Here is a 26,956-nt window from a genome sequence, read left to right on the forward strand (position 1 = left end):
TTTCAAACTTTCGTATAGAACTGAAAATCTCTGGCTAGATTCCATCACATGATCTGTTCTCTGTTTCGTCTTCTTAGAAACGTCAGCCATCATCTAGGGAATTTCTGTTGCCTTGCCCTAGATTCCATGTTTATTAGATCTTATAGGATTGGTTGGTGTGTGTTTGTTTATTTACTTGCTTGCCTTCTTGGTTTACCACCTCACTTTGGTGGAGCACATTATCTAGTCACTTTTACAGAAAAGATGCATGTGGATTAAATTTTTGTCTGAAAATTTCCTAATTACAGCTTCACAAGTCATGCACACTTTACTGTGATTCTATATTGGAAATATTTTTTTCCTCAGCTTCCTGAAGGCTTTCTACTAGCCAATGGTCTGACTGTTGAGAAGTCTACATTCTGATTTCTTATCCTTTGTGTGTGACTTGTTTTTATTTTCTGAAAGCAGCTAAGAGCATCTCTTTCGCCCTGGTGTCTGAAATTCCACAGCGATGTGTCTTGGCGTGGCCTCTTTCTGTTCTGACATCTCACAGGAATGCACCTTCGAGTGGTTTCTAATCTCTGCTGTGTTAGGGACTCTGTAGGTTCTTTCAATCTGGAAAAACTAATTTTTCAGCTTTGAAAAAACTTAGTAATATTTCTTTGTTAATTTCCTCTCTCTGTCTTTTTCAGTTCTTGCTCTCTGGAATTCCTCTAGGTTGGTTTTTTGATACTTCTAATCTGTTTTTTGTCTTTCTTCCTTCTGGAATAATTTTTCAGCTTTATCTTACAACCTTCTTCTTTTTTTTTTTTTTTTCCGGGATGAATGAATATTTTTCTTTTCCTTGGAAGGGATCCTTCATAGATACTAATATAACTGTTTCATGAGTGTTAACTTCTTATCTCTGAGATTATTAATTATAAGATTTTTTAAGTTTTCTTTTGTTTTCTGTAATCTTCGTTTTCTCCAAGTCCCTTTCTTCTCTTTTCGCTTCATTTTTGTAGTTCCTGTTAGAGACTTTCCTCAGTTGTCAGGTGGTCCTTGGTCTTCATTCGTGTTCTGATCAAGGCAGTAAAAGCTGGCTAGAAGCTGACTGGGGCTTGTCATCTGTTAAGCCTCACTTTTAGGTCATTTGGCAGAGACCTGAGCATTTCACGGGTGACCTCAAACCACAGTATGTTTTATCTTAGCTAGTTTGGCTTCCCTAAAGAATGATCCTCATATTTGGGTGGAGGGTGGGAGGGAAAGGAACTGGGGTTTTACTAATCGGGGTATAAAGTTTGAATTCTGTTTTCAGCAAGACTCTACTTCTTTGTTTGACAATGTCTGGTATTTCCAAAACCAGACCCTTGGTAGTTTGCTTTTCCATGGATTAAACTTCTAATCTTCTATAGTGTGGAGGAGGACAGGTCTTCTGGCTGTGCAGGGCAGGGAAAGGAATCAGGGATTTGAATGTCCTTTTAAAGCTTTCCACCAGTCCTGTTTTCAACCCATTTTCTGCCTTCATTGGTAGCTGGTACTTCCAATTCCAGGGACATTCTTGAGATTCTGCAGCAGGAATTGGGTTTTCATTGATGGTTTCTTCTTCTCCATTTTCTTACTCAGAGACCTGGGTTTTAATTTTTTATTGGCTAAAAGCATCCACCTGCTTTCCTTTTTCCAAAATATCAGTTTATCCTCTTTGCTATCAATTGCTCACTTATTGTCTGAGTCCTTGCAGATGTAAGCCTTTTTTAAAAATTCCCTTAGGAAAGGGGGAGACAAAGATGAAAGTGTATAAGTGTTCAGTAGACCAATGAAATTGATTCTTTTTATTGATTTGTTTGTTTATTTGTTCTTGGTGCTCTTGATTGGAGTCAATTCTTAAAACAGAAATTTGAAAGACTATAAAAAGCATTTTTCCTATTTGCATTAAAAATACTCGAAGGCCACTACAGTTTCTGGCCTCCAATACTCTTTTCCAAACAGTGCTTTTCTGTCTCGAGGGAAAATGAAAATGACAGACATAGTCAAGAGCAGATGGGGGGCTGTCTGGAACGGTTAGAGACCAATAGAAGTTGAGGTCTGGAGTAAGTACTTGTGTGCATGTGTAGGGTGGTCCTAGGAGGAAGGAGAACAAGGGGCAAAATTAGGGACACTAGCTTCTGTGAAGCAATGACTAACTTGCAGAGCCTTCATGTAGGAGAAGCCTGTTGGTGGACTATACATCCTGCTTCCAAACAGAGGTCTGAAGGAGAGAAAGTTAGAATTGGCGATGACCTCATCCTCGTCAGCGTGTCCTCTGAAAGATACCTTGTAAGTACCTCATAATACAAGAGTCTTTTGTTTTCAGAAATTTTTCCTTTAGGAATAGATGTCCATGAAGAACTGAGCCACAGCAGGTTGGATAGAATAAGATGCTCTTACCCATACAGAGTTGACCCTTAAAGAATGTAGGGGTTAGGGATGCTGACCCCCTGCCCAATAAAAAATTAGTGTAGCTTTTGGCTCCTAAAAACAACTTTTGATAGGAAATAGCCTACTTTTGATGGGAAATAGCCTAGTTTTGATAGAAAATAGCCTACTTTTGGTGAGAAACCTTACTGATAATGTAAATAGCCTGCTAAAGCATATTTTATATGACATACGTATTATGTATTGCATTCTTACAATAAAGTAAGAAAATGTTAAGGAAATCATAAGGAAGAGAAAGTATATATACTATCAGGTAGAAGTGGATCATCCTAAAGATCTTCATCCTTGTCATCTTCACATTGAATAGGAGGAAGAGAAGGAAAAGGAGGAGTTGATCTTGCTGTCTCAGGTGGTAGAGGTGGAAGAAAATCCATGTATAAGTGGACCCGTGTAGTTCAAACCCTTGTTGTTCAATAGTTAACTGTACTTGAGGGATGATTAAATACCCTCCCCTGCCACATAATCATGGTGCCTGGAACTAATCTGTTATTCTTTTAGATTATGGTGCTGTGTCCAGCAAACTGTTAAAATGCTCCAAGCACTGTTTGCACATTAACTCCCATTATTCTGAATTTATTACATTGTTTAGCTCTTGTTTCAGGAAGAACAAGAAAGGTTGGAATCCAGGAAAATAAGTTTATGTTGGAGACAGAAATGTACAGTGTTTCAGGACATGGGGTATCGCAGAGAGTGGAAGATGCTGGTGAGATTTTGCAGCTGGGGATGGGTAATAGAAAAGCACCATTTGTATCAGGCACTTGGCTGGGGGTGGGGATGCCTGAAGATGAGAGAAACGTCAGAGAAGCTTCTCACGGAGCCAACTGAAGTTAAATCTGTGGGCAGATTTTACTTTGCCTAGGCCAAATGTTGGGTAATTTTTCCCATTTGTGAGTTATCTTATCCTACAAAGAATGGACATTTTATGAGTTGGTGTTGAATCAGCTCCAGCTGAGGGGATGAAGTCAACACATGTCTACCATCTCTGTAGCTGAATAATTCCTCACCCCAGAATAAAGTGTCCCACTTTGAAGCTGCTTCTAGATCAGGTGGAGAAATCTCCCACAGGCTGTATAGGAAGAGCCAGATGACAGTAAGGCTGTTTAATTTAATCCTTGAAGTTCTAGGTGAGCTGTTTCTGTCAGTACTGGACTGGTGATTTAAAAGATGTCTCGTTTCTGTTTCTGCTGCAGCATCTCTCAGTATCAAACGGTAACATACAAGTGGATGCCTCCTTTATGCAGACACTCTGGAATGTACATCCTACGTGCTCAGGAAGTAGCATCGAAGAAGGTGTGCTTCTTTATATGCATTTAGCCCTGAGCCTGCCTGTCTCTCTTGTGCTGTATACATTGATGTTTTCTGCTACTTCCCAAATCTCACCTGAATGTCTTGGTACACAGGTAGCCTGATTTTAGCTCACTTGAGTTTCTTTCTCTGAATTCAGTACAGATTATTTTCTATCCTAACTTCCAGTTACATGAGCATCCCTGAACTTATTTTTTTAATCCCTTGGAGCCCACTATTATTTTAGCACTACATGTATTCAGGACTTGGATATGCACCTTTGCTCTCTCTCTGAGTTTCCGCATTTTTATTTTTGCTTAGTAGTTGCAAGTATGAAGACCTCAGCACCTTCAGTTTTAGAAGAGATTATTTGCCAAGAAGGTGACATTGTTTATATTTCTCCCTATGTGTCTCTCCACGCAGGTGGAGCACTTACTCTATCATAAAAGTGTTTGGTCATTTGTTTTTACTTGTATTTATGGAAGGCCATTTTAACGTAAGAGGTGAAATTATTTTTCCCTTGGAAATAAAGTCGTCCAACGTTGTTCAACATATTTTATTTCACAGAATCAGGCAAAGTCAACACACCTTTCAAGTTGTGTAATAAATATACGGGCCTTACCTCACTGATAGGTAATACCACAGCTGAGAAGAATAATCAAATGTCAGTGACCTACGGGCTTTTGTGTTACATTTTGGCACATTATAGCAAGATCAGAATTTTTAAAAATACTCATCACAGGTTTTAGCCCTATTAAAGTCTAGTACTTTCAAACTGGGAATGTCCTTCTATGCTGTGATGTTTGAAAAAAGAGGAAAACAGAGTTGTCAAGGTGATACCCCAGTTTTGGAATGCATGATAGTTAAACTGAATATTCAGGAAAACACAAATTCTTAACTCTTTTGGCAACAAGTGGAAGGCTTTAAAAGGTAGGATGTGTTTAGCCCTCTTCCTTTGTGCCAAAATTAACCCACCCTCCTAAGTCTATTGTCAGTCAATCCCTTTCTATTAAGAATCAAGAAGCTCTGGGTTTAAGTCTCTCCCAAGAAAGTTTTGGCTCAATCTTCTCCATGTTAAATGTTTTATTTTCACCGTAGGAATAAAATTATTTCCTGGTCCCAACAGAGGGCTTGTGGAGATTAATTAAGGCATGTTTGCAAATCATGTCAAAAGGTCCTTATAGAAATGTTGAGTGCCCTTGTAATATAGTCGGGATAACTCATCACTTGAGTCATCTGGCTCTGTAGAAAAATGTCCTTCCAGCATCCACTGGTGAGAAACCCACTTCAGCCCTGAAGAACGTAAGTGATCTTCATCATGATGCTGCTTTCCTGACTGTGGCCCTGATAGATTGCAATTAAGAAAAGTCGTGATGCACCAGCACTTGGCAGTGTTCTCTATGTGAGTAGGATATTGATTTGAAGGAGCCCAAGAACTGTAAAGGATAAACTCCAAATAGGGCATGGCCTCTCCATCATGAGATGAACAAGAGCTTAATCAAGAGCTTTGTCATGGAGGGCTTTAATTTTCTAAATAAATTAGCTATTAAGAATCCCCCTATAATATATCATGAATCATTTTTAATGCAAAGAAGGTTATAACTCAGAATATCAATACAAAAAGATACAGGAAAATTGGAAGGAGACTTCTGAATATTTGAGGGAATTTTAGAAAAACTTGCCTTGTCTAGGTGAGAAAACTGAACTCATATCAGACTGTCACTATACAAAATTCACTAATAATACCCTTTTCTCCTCTGGCATGATTGCTCATTCTTACTGTTTTAATCCAGCACCCAAAATAGTTTAAGACAGCCCCTAAAGTGATCTAATTATGTGATATTTTTTCCTTTAAAAATTCTGACACAGACATTGGGTATATTAAGTCCATATGTTTCCTGAGAACAGACTAGCCTGGAGAATTTTTTAATTCAGAGGAATAACAAATCTCATTTCTTGGTGCCAGGTAAAGCTCGTACTGGAGCCCCTCTCCTGCTACTATGTTCTTTGAATTAAGGCTCAGCATTTATTTGAAGACAAACGGATCATCGTGTCCTTGAAGTTCATTGTTTCCTTTCCATGTCTGAACTCCATGACTATTGAGATTCCTTTTTTATTCTGAAGGCTAAGTATTTGTTGATAAAAGCATCTACACTTGTTCACTCAGGGATGTTAGAGAGTAATTCTGTTTTCCCTTTGTGCTGTAGGAGTAGCAACCAGATTTGATCTGTTTGTTAAATGTATTTGAATGTCGCCTTCTCCTAAAGGGTCTTAAGAATGGTCTGCTACCCCCTTCTCAGCACCTTTCTTTCCCATGATTTGGATCTTTTTGCAAAGTATACACAGTGAGATTGTGGATATTTTTCCAGCAATTTGGTATTAGGTATATTTACATCCTAAGTAACTGGAAACTCCTGACATTAGCAACTTAATTTTCCTTTTGATTTTTAATGATATCAATTGGCACACTATTTTCACCTTACCTATTGATGTTGGACTGGCTCACCTCTGAAGCCCTGTTTCACTTTCAACATTAGAATTGTTTTGACTTTCCTGTGTTTTCTGCCTGAGGCCTGCATTCATGGAATATGTAGTTACCAAAATGTGTCTCTCTCGGTATTTTCTGTAACTGGTCCAGACCTGTGTGAATTTACCCTTTTTAAATATGCCATTCTCTAATGAAGAGTTTAATGAAAACTTGCCATCATTCACAGTAGAATATAATTCTCTTCCAGGATACCTACTTGGTGGGCATGTAGTGCGTCTTTTCCATGGTCATGATGAGTGTCTGACGATACCATCTACAGACCAGAATGATTCCCAGCACAGGTAAGTCAATAGCTTCATTCTTCCCCTAGCTGTTTCCAGTCTCAAGTAACTCAAACCAAAGAGTTTACATTTGTATTTAGCCACACAGGAACTCTGTACATGTCGGTCAATTGACAAACCTTCCTCCAGCCATGGGTTCCAGTTTGTAAAACAGGAATGGCGGTTCCGCTTGCTCACGGGAGGAGCTCTGTACACATGCTGTACTTAGGCGGTTCTGTAATGCTTCCAGATCCCTTCATTTTCTCTGGCTCTGCACTTAAACAAATTATTCACCAGGCTCTTCAAAGACAGATCATCTCTATTCCCATTTCATGTGCTAAGTAAATAAGGTAGACTTCATTGATTTGGTTTTATCACTAAATAGCATTAGAGAAACTGATGTCCAGCTGGAGCTGGATTTAGCAGGGGGTGGTGCCAAGGGTGCATTTAGAGGGCGCTGTGCTGAGGACAATGTGTTCTTGTCCTCATACTTGACCCCATCATGAATGCTTTTCAGAATTTCAAAACCATGAGATGGAGGATATGAATCCAAGTCTTAAATGCATACTAAAGAGTTTTTTTTGGTATTCTATCATCAAAGGAACAGAACATAAAAAGCTTGGCCTTGTAACTATAGAAATCTGATATTTAAAAAAAATCAAACCTCAGATCCAAACTAGATTGAATTTGGGACAGCAGTGAGTCTGATCCGGTGACAATGTTTTCTTTTCTTTTGTGTAATGCCTACAGGACCCCTGTCAACTGCATTTTTTGCTTCATTAGAAACACAGGCTCACAAGTCTTCACATCTTGGAGACTATGTAGGTCAGGTTCCTGCCACAGGTCACACACTGGCTGATTTCAGATGCAAGCGCAGAAGCCAGAGCTGCTGACTCTCCATCAGGGACCATTTCCTGTATTTGATGTATTCAAGGACCACCCCCCCAAAGCAGTGTGCTTGAATTTATTAGTATGCACCTTAGAAAGCACCCATTGGCAATGTGTGTCCCTTATAGTTCTTAGTCTCTTCCTACTTGCTATCTACTCTGAGTACCCCTTCATAGGAACCGGATGTGACCCAGAAGGGTGCCTAGGACACATAAAGCGCAGACCTATGTAAAGCGCCTTGCTAAATTCACTTGCTGCCTCCCTGGCACTGGGCCAGCGGTTGACAGTTACCTCTGATAGGGAAGTTAGGTCCACCTGATTTTCCTTAGAAGTAAGGATTCTCTACCCTGTCATGTGATCCCGTTCACTTGTGGTTTGCCTTTTATTCAATATTGAAACTATACAATAGCCCATTTACTGTCTCTTTGATATCATATTCTGCTGCCTCAAGGGGAAGGTTTGCAGGTGGATGAATAACTGAGATTTTTGTGAGGTTTGCAGGGTTGTCTGTATCTAAGATGGAATACATCAGAACTTTCCTAGTTCATTCTCTCTATTCCTGTTCACTTTTAAGGATGGAAATTTGGAAAAAGATGAAGTATTTACCGTGTGCATACCCCCACCCACATGCACATACCTGTCATCAAAATTAGAGCCAAATTAGAAACAGCTGGACAGAAACTATGCTACTTAGTCATTTGGTGGGCATTTCAGTCAAGTGATTCAGCAAAATTCTGGTTGGAAGGAAAGGCTCAGCAAGTGTTTGAAAGGATGTGATGGGGAGAGTGAAGTAGCTGGAGAGGAGTTTTCACAATGAACACACTGGAGCAGACATGCATGCCATCGTTTAAATAAACATGAAGGTGGCCTTTCTTTAGCCCAGGATTTCATTGGCTCTAATTTGTGTTTTGGAAAAAAAATTCATCCATAAAAATAAGAAGTCTTATTTTATAAGGAAGCATGAAGGGTTTAAGACTGGGGAAAGTGAGCAGCTGTTCAGCACAGTGGAGCTTGAATCTTTATATCAACTAGTCTCAATCAAAACAGGATGCCTTGGTGTTATTTGATGTCTAGGTGAAGCGAGTGATAAGCCTTGTCTTAGTCTTCTATTGTCAGGGAAATCCTCAGAACTGGCCAACATGGCCAGGAACATCAAAATCGGGGGAGCATGATAGAATAGGAAACAGCACACTAAAAGACTCTAGCAGCTACAGAGGCATGCAGGTGTTCCATTGCAATGGTGCTGACTCTCCAGAAGAAATCGTTTTCCGTCCCTATAAATCCTGAGAGCAGCCAAGCTATGTGGAAAGACTCTGACCCAGAGTGGAAATCCAAGACTCCCAATCTAACATCTTGAGCTCTGATCCTTGGCTTTGCCTCTGGCTTGTCAAACACCCTGGGATAAGTTACTTAACCTATTGAAGCTAAGGCTAAGCTGTCAGCCAAGCTTTCAAAAGCACCTCAGCTTGCCGCCCACTCTACTCCTCTCCTTGGAATTGTTTTAGAGAACAAGAATAAGTTGTTTCAACCTCAGTAACCTTGTGAGATTAAATGGAGCAGGCCGCCCAAATGTCACAGGTGGGAAGAACAAACCTTCACAAATCCTTCAGATGTCAGGGGTAGAGAATCTTCTAGTTCCAGCTCCAGCGCTGTTTCACCTGTGACCTGGGTGAGCCACTTCACCCTCTTCTGAAGGGATCTTTGCAGCTTGCACTAGAGGGGGAGAAGCATCAGTGAGAATCTTAGCAAATGTTCCTAAGTGGCTAGGAGGTTGGTGCAGTATCATTTCTGTTCTAGGCCTCGTACAGACACACCTGGGGTGTAGGAACTCGAAAGCAGTATCGGATTTTCTTTCCTAATATTTACTGGGCATTTCCCGATAACATGTACATTAGAGAAAGATTGAGAAATAGCCTTTATATTCCCACCTTCCAGAGGTAACCACTGTTGATGTAATGTTTCATTGATTGCTGTCCAATTAATGTGTCCCTCTATGCATGTTTATAAACATTTATAAAAAGCACTTTCTAAACATTTTTTAAAAGCCCTTTAAATTTTCACAACCTTGTTATATAAGTACCCTGATTAGATAAGCAAACGGAGACACAGAGAGTTGAAGGGGCTTGCCCGAGGTCACACAGCTACCAGATTCAAACCCAGGTCTAACTTCCAGGCTCATTTTGAATCGACTCATAATTATGATACTTTTCCAGGAAAAAAAAATAAGTATACATTTTCTTTTTACCACTATTGATTAACTCTTGTCTCTAAAATCTAAATCCAGATTCCTCTGGAGTTTGATCAATTCAATTGTGATACATGCAAATTCTCTCTGGTGGAGGTAGGATTTTAAGTTAGTGAATGTAAATGCACTTAAATAATCAGTTTTGATTAAAGGTCACAAGATTCTCAAAAAGTGGCTGGATTCAGTATACCAGGTAATCTGGGGACCGCTGTTCTTGAGACATGCTCTTAAACTGTGAATTTTGTACAATGTGGACCAGCCTGGCCCAATCACAGGTTATACAGAATTTATTTAAAATAAAACTTTAAAAACTGAGGCTTTGTTAATCACTGGAAAAAACATCAGGCAAACCCAAGTTGAGACACATTTCACAAAATGCCCAACCAGTACTCCGCAAAACTGTCAAAGCCATGAGAAACAAGGCAAGACTGTTTAGAAAGCGTAACAGATCAGAATAAACGGGAGACGTGGCAGCTAAACGCAGTGTGGTATCCTGGATTATATCCTGGAACTGAAAAAAAAGTTTGCGGGAAAAATTAAGGTGAAATCCAAATAAAGTCTTGAGTTTAGCTAGTAATGACATACTCATGTCGGTTTCTCAGTTTTGACAAATGTACCTTGGTAATGTAAGATGATAACATTGGGAGAAGCTGAGTGAGATCATGCAGGAACTCTCTGGACTATCTTTAGTAACTATTTTATAAACCTAACATTTTTCTAAAATAAAAATTTTATTTCAAAACACATTAAAAGATGATTCGTAACACAGGAAAGGAAGCAAGAGTACAGTAATAAAATCGTGAACACTGTAACAGCTGAGGATAAAGTGCCCTAGAACGATGGAAATGAGTTCACACTGTGTCGAATAGGTGTTTTTAAAGTACAAATACACTTTTTAAAGATATAAAACTACATCAAGGAGCTTGACCTGAAGGAACTGGAGCATTCTGTGTCTGCCGTCATGGTGTAACTGGGCTATCGTGACTCCTGATGTAGAAATGGAGATGTTCTTTTTCCTGCCTTTTCCTTGTGTACCTGATGATGCATAAATGTCCATGATATGGATATGGTGAGCAGTTCCCTCCCCTCTAGCTGCTTTGACCCTTTCTGAGAGAGTGAGACCGTGAAACCATCCTCCTTATTCTGGCTTTGCATTCTGCTGACTCCAAAAGGGCTTACACAAGCTGGGTGCCTGAACAGCCTCTGCAGGGAGCTGTTCTTCACCCGGGTGCTGATCTCCAACTCTGCTCATAGGAGGATATTCTACGAAGCTGGGGGAGCTGGGACTCGAGCCAGGTCTCTGTGGAGAGTGGAACCACTTCGGATAAGGTAATGGAGGGCCTGGGAGTACCCTTTTCAAGATTGCTTTCTTTTTCAATAATAGGCCGTTCTCTTAAATATTTCATTCATCCCGTATCACCTGGCAAACTCCTTCAAGTCCTTTGTCTAGAGCTAAGTTCTGATATTTCTGTGACTTTGTTTTTAAAGAACACACACACACACAGTTTCCAAAGCCACTGTGTTGACTCTGAGGCTGGCAGGCTTTTCTGCCCTTGCGGTAGCTGACTATAAAAGGAAAGCTCAGACAAGGCCACTGAAAGCCATCCAAGTCCTCCCATTTGTTTTCTTAAACAGGTTCTCTGGAACCCAGATAAGTCTTCTCTCTCCTCTTAGTAGCTTTGTTGGCTACAGTGGACAGGTAGCTTTAAATGGCACACAGACAGGTAGTCACAATGGCGTAAGATAAGGAAGATGTAAACGTCACTGGGTATGTAGGTATGAAGAAAAAGGTACTTACTAGAACTTTTCAGAGACAGTTTTGTCCCTTGGTGGAAGGAACAGGAGGCTGAGACTTTGCAGCCGCAAGCTTGAATAACCACGGGTGGTCGCTTAACTTCAAACCACTGAAGGGGGATCACTTTCAGTGCAGGACCTTTATATGGGCTGAGAGGGTCTGTAAGTTAGGCTAGAGCTAAACTGCTTGGAGTGAGAGAGGAGGATTAAGTTTCGCCCTCTGATTTTCCTTCTCTGCCTTTCCCTCTAGTTCTTTCTGTTCAATCTCTCCCTGAAAATATGTTCAAAATAAGTCTCTCTCATGCAGGGTATATGCCCCAAGGGGCCCTGAAGATAATCCATTGGCAATCAGAAGGTAATATTAGGACTTCTCTTACACCATACACACACATGCACACATTTTTTTCTGAGAAATTGGCAGCTGATGGTTTAAGGAATGCCAGTTTTAAGGAGCATGCACTTATTAACTGACTTGAGTCATTTACATCCTCTTTCCAAACCCATTAAAAATCTGAGAGTAACATACTCTTGTTCTCAGGATATTAGCCCTTAGTTATTGCTTAATGGACTTTTTAAGAGGTCAAAATAGGTATGTATATGTACTTCTGGTTGTGATTGCTTGCTCATTTCCCCAGAGAACTAGACATGAAGAATTTAAGCCTTTTATCAATGTGATTTGGATTTATTGATGCTTCAAAAAGTTGGACAAAGTGCAGAGTGGTTTTAAAATGTCACACATATATCTCTTAAACCTTATATTCTTAAGAGATAAGTATTTTGCATATGAGCAAATATTTTAAAGAGATAAATTTTGAGTTAGATTATTCAGTGGATAATTTCTCCATAACACTTAATGTAACTTTTGCTGAGTGCTAATCTTTTGATGAAGGACCACTAAGAGGACAGTATTCAATATGAGTTCTCCCTTGTCTTAATCCTTTTATCCTGCTTTACTTATTTTCCACAGAATTTATCTCCTTTTAACATAATTCAGTGTTGACTCATTATGCTTGTTTATTGTCTGTCTGTGGCAAGTCTAAGCTGTGCAGGTATTTTTACTATTTCCCTTGAAGATAGGACTCTTTGTGTAGTAATACGTTTTAGTTCAGATGGCAGGTTTGGAAAGGCTTTTCCAGAAACAAGTTTCCATTCAAAGACAAGCTTCCCATTGATTTGTGATTATTTGCATCAAGACCTTTCAGTGGAGTGAAGGAAAAATTGGAAACCTGGGACTTCCAGTTGAATGAAGCCACTGACCTGCCTTTGAGATCATTCCTTGTTGATGTTACCAAGAGCGAGCACTAGGCTGGGTTGTAGGCAGACATGAAATCCTACAGCAAGCCAGGAACCTGGTGCATTTTTCTCTTAAGGATGGACACCAGAAGGGTTATAAGTCTGCTAGCATGTGTAAGAAAGTGCAGGGTAAATACTGAAAAGGACTTATTTTTGTATAAATGCAATTTCTTGTCTGTTTCATCTGCCCAGTTGGAGTGGCAGTAACATCAGATGGGGCCAGGCTTTTCGACTCCGGCATCTCACCACAGGCCACTACCTGGCCTTGACAGAAGACCAAGGCCTTATACTACAAGACCGGGCAAAGGCAGACACCAAGTCCACAGCTTTCTCTTTCCGGGCATCAAAGGTAAGGTGTGATAAAGTGGACTTTGACCCTGTTCTAAAAGTGAAAACTCAGACACCTCCAGGTAGAGCTATAACTGGGAAAGAAAGTAGGCTGGAACAAAGCAGAGTTGGAAATTTGACCTAAGATAGATAAACACTTTCTTCTTTTATCTTTTGAATTGAGTTCATGGAGGAATGTGTACCTTGGATGAAGGTTGAAGTCTTGAGCAAAAGGAGTGTGTGGACAGTCCTGGAAAATCCAAGGATCATAGGAATGGACATTGTTGCTCAAAGGCTATTGGAAACTATTGTTGTTGTTTAGTGCATTCTGAGTTGTCTTTAATAACTTCCAAGTTATATTCTTCACTCCTTTAAAGCAATAGTAGCATGGAGACATGAGTTTCAGAGCTACATTTGTTTAAATAAAAAGGTAATTTGTTAAAAAGGTTTAAATTTAAAAAGCATGAGTTTCAGTGCTTTATTTGTTTTAAGTTTTTAAAATGATGCAGAGAACACATTCTGGACATGACATCATCTTGCAGTTATTAATATTTATATGATAAAATTTACTACTACCTTCCCCATTCTTTCCCTTAGCTATTCCTACTCCCCAGATCTCTCAGCTCTCTCCTATCCATCCCAAACCTTCATTAAGAATGGATCCTCTGGTAGTTAGGTTAACCTTGAATTAATGGCTTTACCATTTGATGTGTATGTGGACAACTATTCTTTTTTAATGTTCAGCCACCTTTAATGTTCAACTAGGCTTCGACTCTCTCTAACTCAGAGCTGGATCTAGTTGAACGGTCAGAATTACATGCTGAGCTAACTTCTGACAGACAGTTGGATGGTCTGTCACTTTATGAGTGTTCTGGAAAGATCATCCAAGCATGAGAAAGGCTCTGCACAGATGTGGGCACAGTTATCAGGAAGTCTGCGCTTCCTAAGAGTATAGCTCAATGTCTCCTTTGGGAGCTTCACCTTTAGCTTCATTCTTTGCTCTTTTCCAGAAATAAATCTTGATGTGTGTTCTCACCGTGATTTCACTCAAGGGTTGTTGAGGATTCTGCTTGTGTAGGACTAGGGGTGAGGCTGACAGCTGAATTTTCTATGGGGGCATCTCTGCTTCCTAATGCACCTGAAGAAAATAGTCAGCACTGGCCTTCTTTGGTGCAGGGGTTCAGAGTCTGTTTTCCCCCTCATTTTGTGCTTCTGTGGTCTTTTTAGGCAGAGAAACTCTTTGGCATGTAATTTTTTTCTCTTTAATATTGCTCTGTATCAGAATTGGGCTTTTTTCGTATCTTTATTCCAAATATTAAAAGACATGATCTTCCTGTTCATATCTTCCTAACCATCTCTCAGATGTTATCTTCCATCTGCTTCTCTTCCAATGGCTATTGACTCTGGTTTTCTGAGCACATCTTCCCCACGTTGCTATCATTTTTTTTCTTCTTTTTTTTAGATTGCCAACACAAGAGGGATTCTTTAAATTCAAATTGATACCTATTTAGTAAACATTTTTGCCTCCAGGAAGTGATTTAGAGCAGTGCAACTTTCTGAAAGAATCAGTGAAACAAAGCAACAGAAAAGTCGTAAGAACAGAGACTGGAACGTGGAGTGGGGGCTGAAGGTGGGTGGGAGTAAAAGAGGGAGGTGGAAAACAAGAAATGACTCATCACGGCTAATGACCAAGCAAGTGTTTTTCTAAGAATGCCAGTTTGGCCCTTTCTGTATTTGAGCATTCTCCCCCTTTCTCCTTGACCCACTCGGGGTATGCTGCCAAGGATAGAGCAATGACCTCGGGGTCTTTAGCATTTCAAAAAGGGGCTTTTCTTCCAGCGCAGGGTCAGGCGGCCTTCCAGGCAGCTGGCAGGGTCCTGTTCCAAGGGGACTCTTGCATTCTATTCCGTTCTTGGCTCAGCCTTGTGGAGCGTGGCTCAGCACTGTGCCGTGGTCTCTGGGGGAAGCAAGGAAGGCTCAGAGCCCCATAGAGACCTTGTCACACTCCTTCCACTTGGCATCACTTCTGGCCTCTGAATACATTTCCCTTCAAAGGGTGCACTGCTTATCTCCCCAACTTCCTCCATTTCCATGTATGGGGAGGCAAGCAGGGCATGGCTGGAAAGTCGTCACGGTACTGTGGGGGCCGTCGGCATAGCAGAGCTGGAGGCAAAAGTCACCCGTGAGTCACACTGTCCTGTGCACTTGGCAGTGTGGTGACATTTCACTGGAGTCACTATGCTGGAGATTTTAAATAAGTCTCCATGCAGTGGTATTCAACCCAGCTACCTTCATTTCAATTTGAAAGGAACTGAAATTAAAATGGCCTAGGCTCTATGGCAGGCCGAGATATGGCTGTGTTCCCACTGGATGTCAGGGTTTCTTTGGGACGTTGTGTGGGCAGGGCTTTGGCACCTTAGACTGTGAAGCTGCACAAAAAGAAAGAACATGTGGAGAACACATAACTCTCTCATACACCATCCAAATAACTGCAGGGAGAGCACTGGAGAGGCCCTGATTTTCCTGGGCTTCCATGTGCCTGCCTAGTAAGCGTATTCTTGCCTTGCTGGGCACAGGTTTTCCTGAAATGCACTCTCTGTGCTTCCCATCGCCGGCCACCAGTGACAATACCCAGCAGAAAGAGGTTGGGGCTCTGTTTCTCAACAATGTAAGGACATTGAATCATCTGGCCAGCCCTTGCCTGTGACAGGCATTATGTGACAGAGCAGGCGGCAAACAGTAGCCTGAGATAGCGGTTCAGGATCTGTGTGGTGGCACAGGAGTTGGGAAGGCTGAGGGAGAGGTGGAGACAGTCAGCTGTCTCCCATGGGACTGGGGCAGAGGGTGAGGAAGCAGGGTGTTCTTCTGATCCTCTCCGTATGTTGGAGAATCTGCAAAAGAGAAAAAAGAGACTCTTGGGAAGATCACTGCTGGGGCTTTAGTTACGTGTTTTGGGAGGACACCGGGTGTGCTGGGCTGTGAGTCATTTGGTAATGATGAGCTTCCCAGCCCACATTTTCTGTCAGGTTGCATTAGCCTGCGACGGTTATGACTACTAAATTGGGGGCCACTGGACAGCTGCAGGTGCGTGCTAACATCCTTAGCAGCCTGCCATTACCAGGAAGATGGCAGGTGCCCCAGTGCATCTTGTATGTGCATGATAAGGTGGAGGTGTGATTGAGCCTTGCTGAAAGGTGACCAAGTCCGAGAACCAGCTGCAGTTATCGGCCCGGGCCTGGCTCAAATGGAATCAGACTGAAGACTTGGAGCAAGCTATACAAATCACATAGAATAAAGAGCAGGATGTGATCTTGATCAAGGTCCTCCTTCCCCCACTTCAGCAGATGATGCAACTCAAATTGGAGGGCTAGGATGTAGTATTACTTCCAAAACACAGCATCCCAGCCTTATCCCTCTGATCTGAGAGTGGTGTTGTGTAAGACACAGCCTGGCTTCAAAGTTAGCCTAGATTGGGCCTTGATTCTCATCTGCCCTCTGTGAGACCTGGAACACAATTCTTCATCAATTTGCACCTCATTTGAAGTCTTTCATAAAAGATCATTCAGACCTGACAGCTGCCTGCCCTTCCACTGTGTCTCTTGCCACTTGCCTGAGGCTGCCTTGAGCCCCAGCATACTATTTCAGTCTTGGAACATGCTTGTTTTTTTCTAATCACCACCAGACTTGTGCCTGGAATACCTTTTGCCCCTCTGCAGTCTACCACAGTGAGCACCTTCTCATGCTTTCAGGCAAGTGTTAAGTGCTCTTTGTGAGAGGAAAACCTGCTCATGCGTTCTTAAGGCCATCACTTCCTTGACTGGGAGGCGCTGGATGACAAGGACCACACATACCCCACCCTGCTTTATTTTTGCATCCTAGAATCTCTTGTAGTAAGTTTGAAAAATGCTTGCTTGAAGGGTTACATCAGTGTGGTCGTACCTTGAAATAGAGTGAAATCCATTTCATTCTAGCCTCTATTGTCGTCATAGAAACATCCTGCCATCCTTGTGTAATCATTTTGCTACTGTAATCTCTTCCCAGTACACACCCAATGAGAGAGGTTCATTTTATTTTGAACATATAAGACAAATTTCTATGAACTTGATTTCACATCATTTTTCCATGGTCTTGACATTGCAAGGCCATTCCCACAAGGATTTCAGATAATGTGATTTAATATTTACTCTGGCATGGCAATATTGTCTGTTTAGATGTCATGACTCAATGTCAGTTTACATCATTGAATTTTTTTCAGGGAAGGGTGAATTAATAATGTTAAAGCAGGCCTTATGTATAGCCACTTACTGTAAAGCCACTTTAAAAGTGCTTTAAAAAGCCATTTTAAATGACTACACCATACATCCTGAATGATTGGGCTAGAATCTCAAATGTTGCCTATTTCATAGTGTAAGGGTATAGAGCTATCCCTGTTCCCAATTAGAGGAAATTTTTCCTGACTGTATAAAAACATTAAATTCAGTTTAGTAAACATTTATGAAATATCTATGTGCTGAGCATGGTGTTCTTAGCCAAATGTGATTTCCCTGCCTACCTTTCACATGCCGTTTAACCTCGGCAGCCATGGCACCCCTAACCAAGGTGACAGCTGGGCTCATGGTTCACCTGTCTCTGAAACCCTGGTGCAGAACAGCACTGTTTTTGCCGGTTCCCTTGCTTGCTCCATTTTCTCACCAAGTTATCCACTGGGGAAAGGGAGGGTATGGAGCAAAGGAGGGAAGGGGAGAGAAGAAAATACGGATAGTAAGATTCAAATGCCTAAAGACAACATCACTTACTGCAGCTTCATTTTCAATAAAATCTACAAAGGATTTTTAAACTTTAAACGGATGTGCTTTCTCTAGAGTTTATTGTTCCAAGTGGACCAAATAGAGAGTCAGTCAAGGAAAACCTTGGGCTTTGAAGTGGAAGAAGCCTGGGTTTGAACCCTGGCTCTGCCATATGCTGTTCATATGTTTTGTGAAAAATATAGATTTTTTTTTTAAAGTGTGTCTTGAAAGATTGCTGTGAAAATTAAATGAGACCAGGAAGATGACCTGGTAGTTCTCTTATCCATAAAATGGAAGTAGTGCTGCTTATCTCAAGGTGGTGGTGCCAAGGGTTAAATGAGAAATACGGAGAAAAGAGCCCAGTACAGTGACTTCTGCTCAAGAAATACGCCTTCCCCAATAAGGCAGATGAATCTGCTTCCCAGCATGTAGTAAACAGAGGAAGGCGTTCCTCCTCTTCCCACACAAAGCTTGGAGTCAGCTAGACTCTTATCAATGTCCTGCAGTGTGTGGTTTTTAAGGGCAATACGAAGATCTCAAATTCTAGATGAGAAAGTCTTAAGGGGGCTATGTTGATATGGAAACAAACCCAAAGGTGATTCCTCAAGGTTTCTCCAGAGACACCTGGAAATAGTGGGCTAACCAGGAGTTTCTTGAAGGCTCACCCCAGCATCCATGAATGGACTCTGCCTTCCCATATCTACTTTTCCTCTGAAACATTTCTGGGTGTCTACAGTCCTGTATTGTAAAAGGTACTTTCTTGTCATCTGTAAACACAGGTGGCTTAATTGTATTAAATAACACATTTCACTCTAATTAATAGGCATGAATTAGAAGCTACTTCATTCCACGTATCATCCTAGATACTAATGGTGTCACCTACAACTCAACCATCTCCAGCCATATGTCTTTTCAGCCCATCATTCACGTGGATGCCAGAACAGTTATTCTAAGATGGAACTCTGTGTTTCAGTGGCTTTCCATTACCTACACTAGCTTTTCCCAAAAGGTATTCCAAACAACGATAATAGTGGGAAGAAATAAACAAGATGCTGCATTCGAGTTCAATAGGTCATTTTGATTTTTTCATTGATGATGATGTTTTGTTTTTACCATAGGACAAACAAGAGCTTATACGATCACAGTATTCCCTTTGACTCTTAGAAGAAGATTCGGTATTTGTCCACAGTCATCTTTTTCCCATATGAAGTCTGTTAACAACATGAGCTTCAGAAATATGAACCTGTAGAATAGAGTTCAGAGTCCTTAATTTTTGCTCTCATCTCTTTCTGGATTCCAGCGTTCTGCTTGCCGTGCCATGCCCCTTTACTAGAAAGCCAATCCCTTCCTCATTACCCCTCACTCCTCTCTACCCTGGCTGCACTCATGTCATGTAGAAATTCTTGTATAAAACCATCCCTTACTCCCCTGATAGAGCTGTTTTTTCTTCCAAACTCCAATTGTACTCTGAATATAGACCATACTTTGTTGTGCTTGTTGATTTATATGTATAACTCTTAAAATCTGTATGAACCTAAAGCCATTTTCTTTTTTTCTTTTTTTTTTTTTTTTTTTTTTTTTTTGAGACGGAGTCTCTCTCTGTCACCCAGGCTGAAGTGCAATGGTGCCATCTCAGCTCACTGCAAGCTCCGCCTCTCGGGTTCACGCCGTTCTCCTGCCTCAGCCTCCCGAGTAGCTGGGACTACAAACACCCACCACCACGCCTGGCTAATTTTTAATATTTTTTTTTTAGTAGATATGGGGTTTCACTGTGTTAGTCAGGATGGTTTCGATCTCCTGACCTCGTGATCCACCCATCTCGGCCTCCCACAGTGCTGGGATTACAGGTGTGAGCCACCGTGCCCGGCCTTTAATAGTATATGTTTTCAACTTTTTCTTCATATTAACCTTTAAGCAACTAAACTATTGGTACAATTAATTACTTAACTGTGCTGCTGGTAATGGTAACCATTCAGATAATTCTGTTCAAATGAATTATACCTGGCTTTGGAATTGTACCTGATTTTGGATTATGTTCTATTGCTTACAGCTATGTGGCTTTGAGCAAGTTGCTCAAACTCTGCAAGCCTCGGTGTTATCATCTATAAAGTAGGATAATAAAAGCCATAGGGCTATTGAAAGATTTAGAGAAAATGTAAAGTGTCATGTATGATACATACCACTTTGTAGGTCCTTGGTAAATTCACGTGATGGTGTTTTCATTGTAAAGTACTTAGCACAATACCTAGTTTGAACCAGGCACTGGGCAACTATTGGTTCTGGTTTCTTTCTTTATTATTTATTTGTTTGTTTGTTTGTTTATTTTGAGACGGAGTCTCACTCTGTTGCCAGGCTGGAGTGCACTGGCACCATCTTCTAGTTTCCTTCCTTCCTTCCTTCTTTCTTTCCTTCTCTCTCTCTCTCTCTCTCTCTCCACCCCGCCCCCCGCCGTCTCTCTCTCTCTCTCTCTCTCCTCCCCTCCCCTCCCCTCTTCTGTTCTTTTCTTTTCTTTTCTTATTTATTTATTTTGAGACAGAGTCTCACTCTGTTGCCAGGCTGGAGTGCAGTGGCACCATCTTCTCCTTCCTTCTTCCCTCCCTCCCTCTCTCTCCCTCCCTCCTTCCCTCCCTCCCTCCCTCCCTCCCTCCCTCCCTCCCTTCCTTCCTTCCTTCCTTCCTTCCTTCCTTCCTTCCTTCCTTCCTTCCTTCCTTCCTTCTTTCCTTCCTTCCTTCCTTCCTTCCTTCCTTCCTTCCTTCCTTCCTTCTTTCCTTCCTTCCTTCCTTCCTTCCTTCCTTCCTTCCTTCCCAGACTCTCGCTCTGTTGCCAGGCTGGAGTGCAGTGGCACAATCTTGGCTCACCGCAACCTCCAACTCTCTGGTTCAAGCAATTATCCTGCCTTGGCTTCCTGAGTAGCTGGGATTACAGGCATGCACCAACACACCCAGCTAATTTTTGTATTTTTAGTAGAGACAGGGTTTCACCATGTTGGCCAGGATAGTCTTGATCTCCTGACCTCATGATCCACCCACCTCTGCCTCCCAAAGTGCTGGGATTACAGACGTGAGCCACTGCGCCTGGCCTAGTTCTAGCTCCTTTCTTCATCCTTCCAGGAATATTAAACCAATCTTAGCAACTTGATCATCTCCAGCCAAACATTTAATATTCCAGGAATATTAAACCAATCGTAGCAACTTGATCATCTCAGCCAAATACTAATATGACAATTATGATGTGGTCATGAGCATTTCCTTAATAAGGTGTCAGTGGAGGCAGAGGATAATGATTACTGCCCTTCAACACATATTAGGCCAGATAACCTCTTCCTTCTTAGAATCAGCTTATCATCTAACATAAACAGGGTTGATGCAAATAAACAGATATAGATTGAATGCCTGCAGAACAGTAAAACAATAACAAATGATTTGCAACCAGTTTTAAGCAGAGCATTGTATGAAGTACAAAGACAAAGAAATTCCAGTTTTACACCTTTGGCATTTTCAATCTGCCAGGGGGCAGCTAGTATCCCAACAATAATACCTGTTTTTAAAATGTAGATTTTATTATTCAGGTGTGATGAAGCCAACAAATCAGGAGACAATCAGCATTGGAAAAGAACACTTGTTTGACTCCATTCCCAAGAGGAATGGACACGCCATACCACACAGGGCCACACAGAGAAGCACCATCCTCCAGGAGGAAGAGAGAGTGAGGGGAAGCCGGGGGAAAGAGCCTTTTCTTGGTTTCCATAGAAAGAGATGGGCTAGGCAGGATAAATAGGCTTAGGGTTGACTACTTTGAATAATTTCAGCAGCCTCTGGAGCATGGGAGTTGCTATTGGCTGTCTGGTACCAGCCCTGGGGAGATTAGGCTATGGGAATGGGGGTCCAGAAGGTAAAGGAGGAGGTTGGCTTTATGGGCTTTGGATTGGTTTGCATATAAAAGGTGTGCTCCCGGATGAGTCCTTTACCATTTTTAGGAATTGGCTAGCCCTGGAAGGACAGTCCCTGCAGGGTCCACAAAACCATGAGATCAGAGAATGTGTACAGGTATCCTCCGGCTTTGGCTAAGTAGAGAAGGCTTGATGGATGAGGTGTGCTGTGTTCCTTTATGTGATCATCAGTCAGGTGCAGCCGTGTGAGGAGATGCAGGAGAGGCTTAGGAAAACAAAGTTTATTATACTCACAGGTCCTAGCAACAGGAGACGTGCCACGCCACGCAGGGTCACATAGGAAAGCACCAGCTTTGGTCAGGAGGCAGACAAGGGGCATAAGCAAGGTGACAACCTTTGCTACCACTTTTGTTGGGGTTTCCGTGGTTAAGGCAAGGCAGGGCTGGGTAAACAGTTTGGGATTTGCTAGTTTGAGTAATTTCAGGGGACTCTAAGCTATAGAGGTGGTCCCTATCTACCTAGTACCTGGCCTTGGGAAGGCAGAGGAATATCGCCTCCTGGAACGTGTGAGCCAGCTAGAGGACGTCTGGTTGTGAATTGATTAGATTGCATATCAAAGGCGTGCAGCTGAGCCCTTTGCTGTCTCTAACCAGAAAGGCAGTCTCTCCCCAGCCAGAAAGTTTTAAAAATATCAAAATACCAGTTTAGCAGTTCAGCAGGTTTTTATAAAGTTAAACATATACTCTCCAGTGACCCAGTAATTCTACTCCTAGACATTTACCCAAGGGGAATGAAAAAGTTATGTTCATAAAAAGTCTGTACCTGAATGTTCATAGCAGCTTTCTTCATAATTACCAAAAAGTGAAAGTAAACCAAATGTCCTCTGTTGAATGGATTAAAAGCCTGTGGTATATCCATGCCATGGAATACCACTCAGTAATAAAACAGAACAGACTACTGGTATACATACTAAATGGATAAATCTTAAATAGATTATGCTAAGTGAAAGAAGTCAGAATCAAACAGCTGTATATATTATTGTGTTCCTGTGACAGTTTAGAAAAGGCGATGCCACAGGAACAGAAAACAGATCACTGGTTGCCCAGGAGAGAGGAGAGCTGACTTCAAAGGGAGAGCCTGGGGGACTCTTTTGGGATGATGAAACTACTCTATATTTGTCTAAAGGGGTTGCAATATGACTTACGCACTTGTCAAAACTGGTAGAACTGTACACCAGTGAAAGCAAATTTTACTGTCTTAATTTTTTAGCAATAAAAAATTAAAAACAAAAATATATCGAAATACCACAATATACAGAAGATATGAAATATAAACAATACAGATGTAGAGATGCCAAGATGAAGCAGGGGAATTCCAAACAGAAAGTATAATGTCAGTAAAGGCCCAAAGAAGGGGAATATTTGGCACATGAATATAAGTACTCTTAGTCCAATTTGGTTAGAGCATTTGGGGTATAAGAACTTTAGAGATAACAATTGTATTCCATAGGAACCTGGGAGTTATTGAAAGAGAATGATTGGATTAGCTCTATTTTTTAGAACATTTCCATTTCTAGCAGTAGGGTGGCTGCAGCTGGGGCCATATTCAGGTAAAAACAGAAGGGAGCATTAGTTCATACTCAAATCAAAAGAAAATCACCAATGTGCTGTCAATAAAATCAAGCCTCTCCATCACCTAGCTCTTTAATTTCCTTTACTGATTTATCATTACTGTTTAAGGTTGAATTAGGTTGTTTTTCATATGGATTTTGTCTCTAGATCTTCGTTTGTTGCCGCCGTTCTATTAAATTAGAAGTGGCCACTGCAGCGACTACCATAGAATTTGGAAGCCGATGCTGTTTTGTAGAACAAAGACACAGAAACACTCCTTTCTATACAGAATCATGATTCGTTTATTTCAGTGACTCCAGAAAAACAGATCTTTTTTTTTTTTTGCAAAGCCATGTTTAAGTGAAAGGCAAGAAAGTAATGAAGTTACTATATTAACTGATAGTTGGGTAATATGAATTGTTTTAATCAGGAGCTATTAGAAATCAATGTAATTATTCATATTTAACAGTTGTGGTGTGCATAATTTTAACCCCTGCATTGGCTACGGTGAGAGAGCAGACTAGAGATGAGAATTTTGGCATCTTTTCAGTTCTGTTACTGGCTCGAGTGTCTCTAGAGCTGTGAATATTGCTGCAGTGAAAATCAAGTATCCATTGTTTTATAGAATAAATGCATTCTTGATGAATTGCCTGTAAAGAAAATCCCAATATATCAAATACTATTATCCTATTAGCTAATGTTACAAAATCAGAAATATATTTTTCTGGCAATAATCTTTTTGCAAAAGAAAAATTCATGCTTATCCTTGGATGTTATCTTGCTGCTTGAAAAAGTAAAGAAGTCATATTTAATAATCCAGCCAATGTTTCAACACACACATTTAAAAGAAAAAGAAATTTCTTGTACTAATATTGCTCCAAGTGATCCTTTAAATGTGCGAAATAATGAAAGCTTGAAGGAAAATAAGAGCTGAAATGAAAAATAAACGTACAAGAAAAAATTGCTCAGCTATATATATTCTCTCAGTATATGTCCATTAAGTAATTGATAGGTGTTGAATTTTCTGTTATAAATCCAAAGTTAATTGAAATTTGGCCTGTGCCCCTGATTTTTTTCATAGCCTGACAAAAAGAAAATGTCGTATAAAGAAACACATTTTACATGTGATGTGCTAAGTGCCCAGTAGAGCAGTGAGACTGCTGGGGAAGAAGAGCAGGAGAGACTGACTCTGCCTTTACAGAGATAACCTCTGAGCAGGGTTTTGAAGGGTGAGGAGTAGTTTAGAGTAGGAGAAAAGCACAGACTCTGGAGCTGGACTTCCTGTCATTACTTCCGGAATGATCTTGGGCAAATTTACCTCCTTCATTTTCTCATCTGTAAAACTGGAATGGCATTTGTAGCTACATCAGAGGCCACTATGGAGAGTTAATACGTGTAAAGAACTTAGAACATTATATTGAGCGTGGTAATGACTCAATACATGTGCTGCTGTTTGTTCCACTATTAAGGAGGAGAAAAATGTGGAGCCCGAGGTGGTGGATTGCTTGAGCCCAGGTGTTCAAGATCAGCCTGGGCAACATGGGGAAACCCTGTCTCTGCAGAAAGCAAAACCATAAATAAATAAATAAATAAATGAACAAACAAAAGATTAGCTAGGTGTAGTGGCCTGCACCTGTAGTCCTAGCTACTCAGGAGGGTAAGGTGGGAGGATCACCTGATCCTGGCGGCAGAGGTTACAGTGAGCCAAGATTGTACCACTGTACTCCAGCCTGGGTGACAGAGTGAGACTCTGGGCTCAAAAAGAAAAAAAAGAGAGAGACAGAGAGAGATGGGAGGGAGGGAGGCAGGGAGAGGGAGAGACAGAGAGAAAAACGTTTTTGCAAACAGGTAACAGCCATTTTTTATTCTGTAAAAGTTCAAATTGCTTCCTCTTTAATGGCTTTTACAAATGAGCAATTTAATGCAAGATGTAGGAAAGAAATGGAAATAGGGTATAACCATTCAGAATAGAACCACAGAGGCCCTGATTGATGAGGAGGGGAAGAAGTTACCATGCATCAGAGGGCTACCTCATGACATGCTATTGTGACAGGTACTTCAGATTGTCACTGTGTTGTTACCTGATGCACAGGAAGTCCCTTTTCCACACTGGAGAATAGGCAGTGAAACAGTGACAGCTGAAGAATGAAACCGCTTGACTACAACACACCACTGAGGAGGCCTTAAGAGACTGATACACAAATTACTACATTAGCTTAAGCCATGTTAGTAACCCCTGTCTACTCAAAGGGTCTCCTTTCTCTGCAGATTTTTATAAGAAATTTTTATATGAAATCAATAGATAGGATGAAAGCCTCTGAGTGAGTGCTTTGTGACAGGTAACCATTACAATTATGGAAGATGTCATTTGCTGGAAATAAGTTAATTGGCTAGTAACGGGTTACTTATTAAGGTATATAAATCAGGATGAGGAAAGTAGAAAATATAGTGAAGAATTACACAAAATCAGAACAAAAGAGAGGGCTTACTAGGTGTCCCCTTTACCCGTGGATTTAAATAATCACTGATGTAACCAGAACTCGAAAGCCATTGATTTTACAATTAACAAGAGATAAGGGAAGCAAGTCTTTCTGAAATCCTGGCTTTGACAGGCACATCGTGATTATTTTGGTAACCAGTTGCCTGGCTTACAAATTTCTCACAGGTGATTCGTTTTGTATATTGAGCTTCTAATTTAATCAGTAATGCCTATGTTTGTTTCTGTTTGTGTATGATTTAGGAACTCAAGGAGAAATTAGATTCCAGTCACAAGAGAGACATAGAAGGCATGGGAGTTCCGGAAATCAAGTATGGAGATTCTGTCTGCTTTGTACAGCATATAGCCAGTGGTCTGTGGGTGACCTACAAAGCACAAGATGCCAAAACTTCCCGCCTGGGACCTCTGAAAAGAAAGGTGAGAGTCATAATGTCTGTCTACAGTTGTTTTACCCTGAGTTGGAAGCAACTAGGCAATAGAAGTGATTCTGAGAATCAGGTGGATGTGATTGTGATTTACTTCTTACTATTCAGAAGAGTTATTTTGTGATAGATTGTACACAGTTTCTTCCATACTTCAGCCTAATGTGGATACTTTGACCCCATATTCACTGGGGGAAAAAACCAAATACACAGAAAATCTGTAAGGAGGAGATGGTGTGCTTAATGCACTCTGAAACCCTATCTAAATGGCTTTTGGTGATTTGCTATGTTGGGATTATCCACATCATTGCTCCCTTCATTTCAGTGGATAATTGAGTTATTGTGCAGTTTTCATAAAAGACTAAATAGATCTCTACAGAGAGAACGCAGATTGCATAATAACAAGCCCACAGGAACCCACTGGCAGAAAGAAGAGATGTTGTGGAATGACAGTATCCACAGATTGTATCTTGATTTGAGTGGTGCATCACAGCCTGCTCCAGTGAGAAAAACTAGCTTGGGTACATGCAGCATCTTTCCACCAGAAAGTCAATTGCCATAACAGTGTTTCTTTTGGTGGGAACCAAGTAATGGATGTCAAGGATGTGATGCTTTTATCCCTGAAAAACCCTTATAAAATATGGGTTTAAATAGTCAACTAGTCCCAGAATAAGGTGCT

The 26,956-nt window shown here is 41.0% G+C and overlaps 1 protein-coding gene across 1 annotated transcript in view; it reads left to right on the forward strand.

Annotated features, from left to right (window-relative positions):
- Positions 1-26,956, forward strand: part of RYR3 (ryanodine receptor 3) — a 566,953-nt gene that overhangs the window by 236,737 nt on the left and 303,260 nt on the right. The window contains exons 6-11 of the mRNA XM_028850703.2: positions 2,162-2,274; positions 3,624-3,723; positions 6,453-6,546; positions 10,913-10,987; positions 12,938-13,094; positions 26,099-26,272. Coding sequence (XP_028706536.2) covers positions 2,162-2,274; positions 3,624-3,723; positions 6,453-6,546; positions 10,913-10,987; positions 12,938-13,094; positions 26,099-26,272 — 713 coding nt within the window. The remainder of the gene's footprint in view (positions 1-2,161; positions 2,275-3,623; positions 3,724-6,452; positions 6,547-10,912; positions 10,988-12,937; positions 13,095-26,098; positions 26,273-26,956) is intronic.

This window comes from Macaca mulatta, chromosome 7, assembly GCF_049350105.2.
Source record: "Macaca mulatta isolate MMU2019108-1 chromosome 7, T2T-MMU8v2.0, whole genome shotgun sequence".
Lineage (NCBI taxonomy): Eukaryota > Metazoa > Chordata > Mammalia > Primates > Cercopithecidae > Macaca > Macaca mulatta.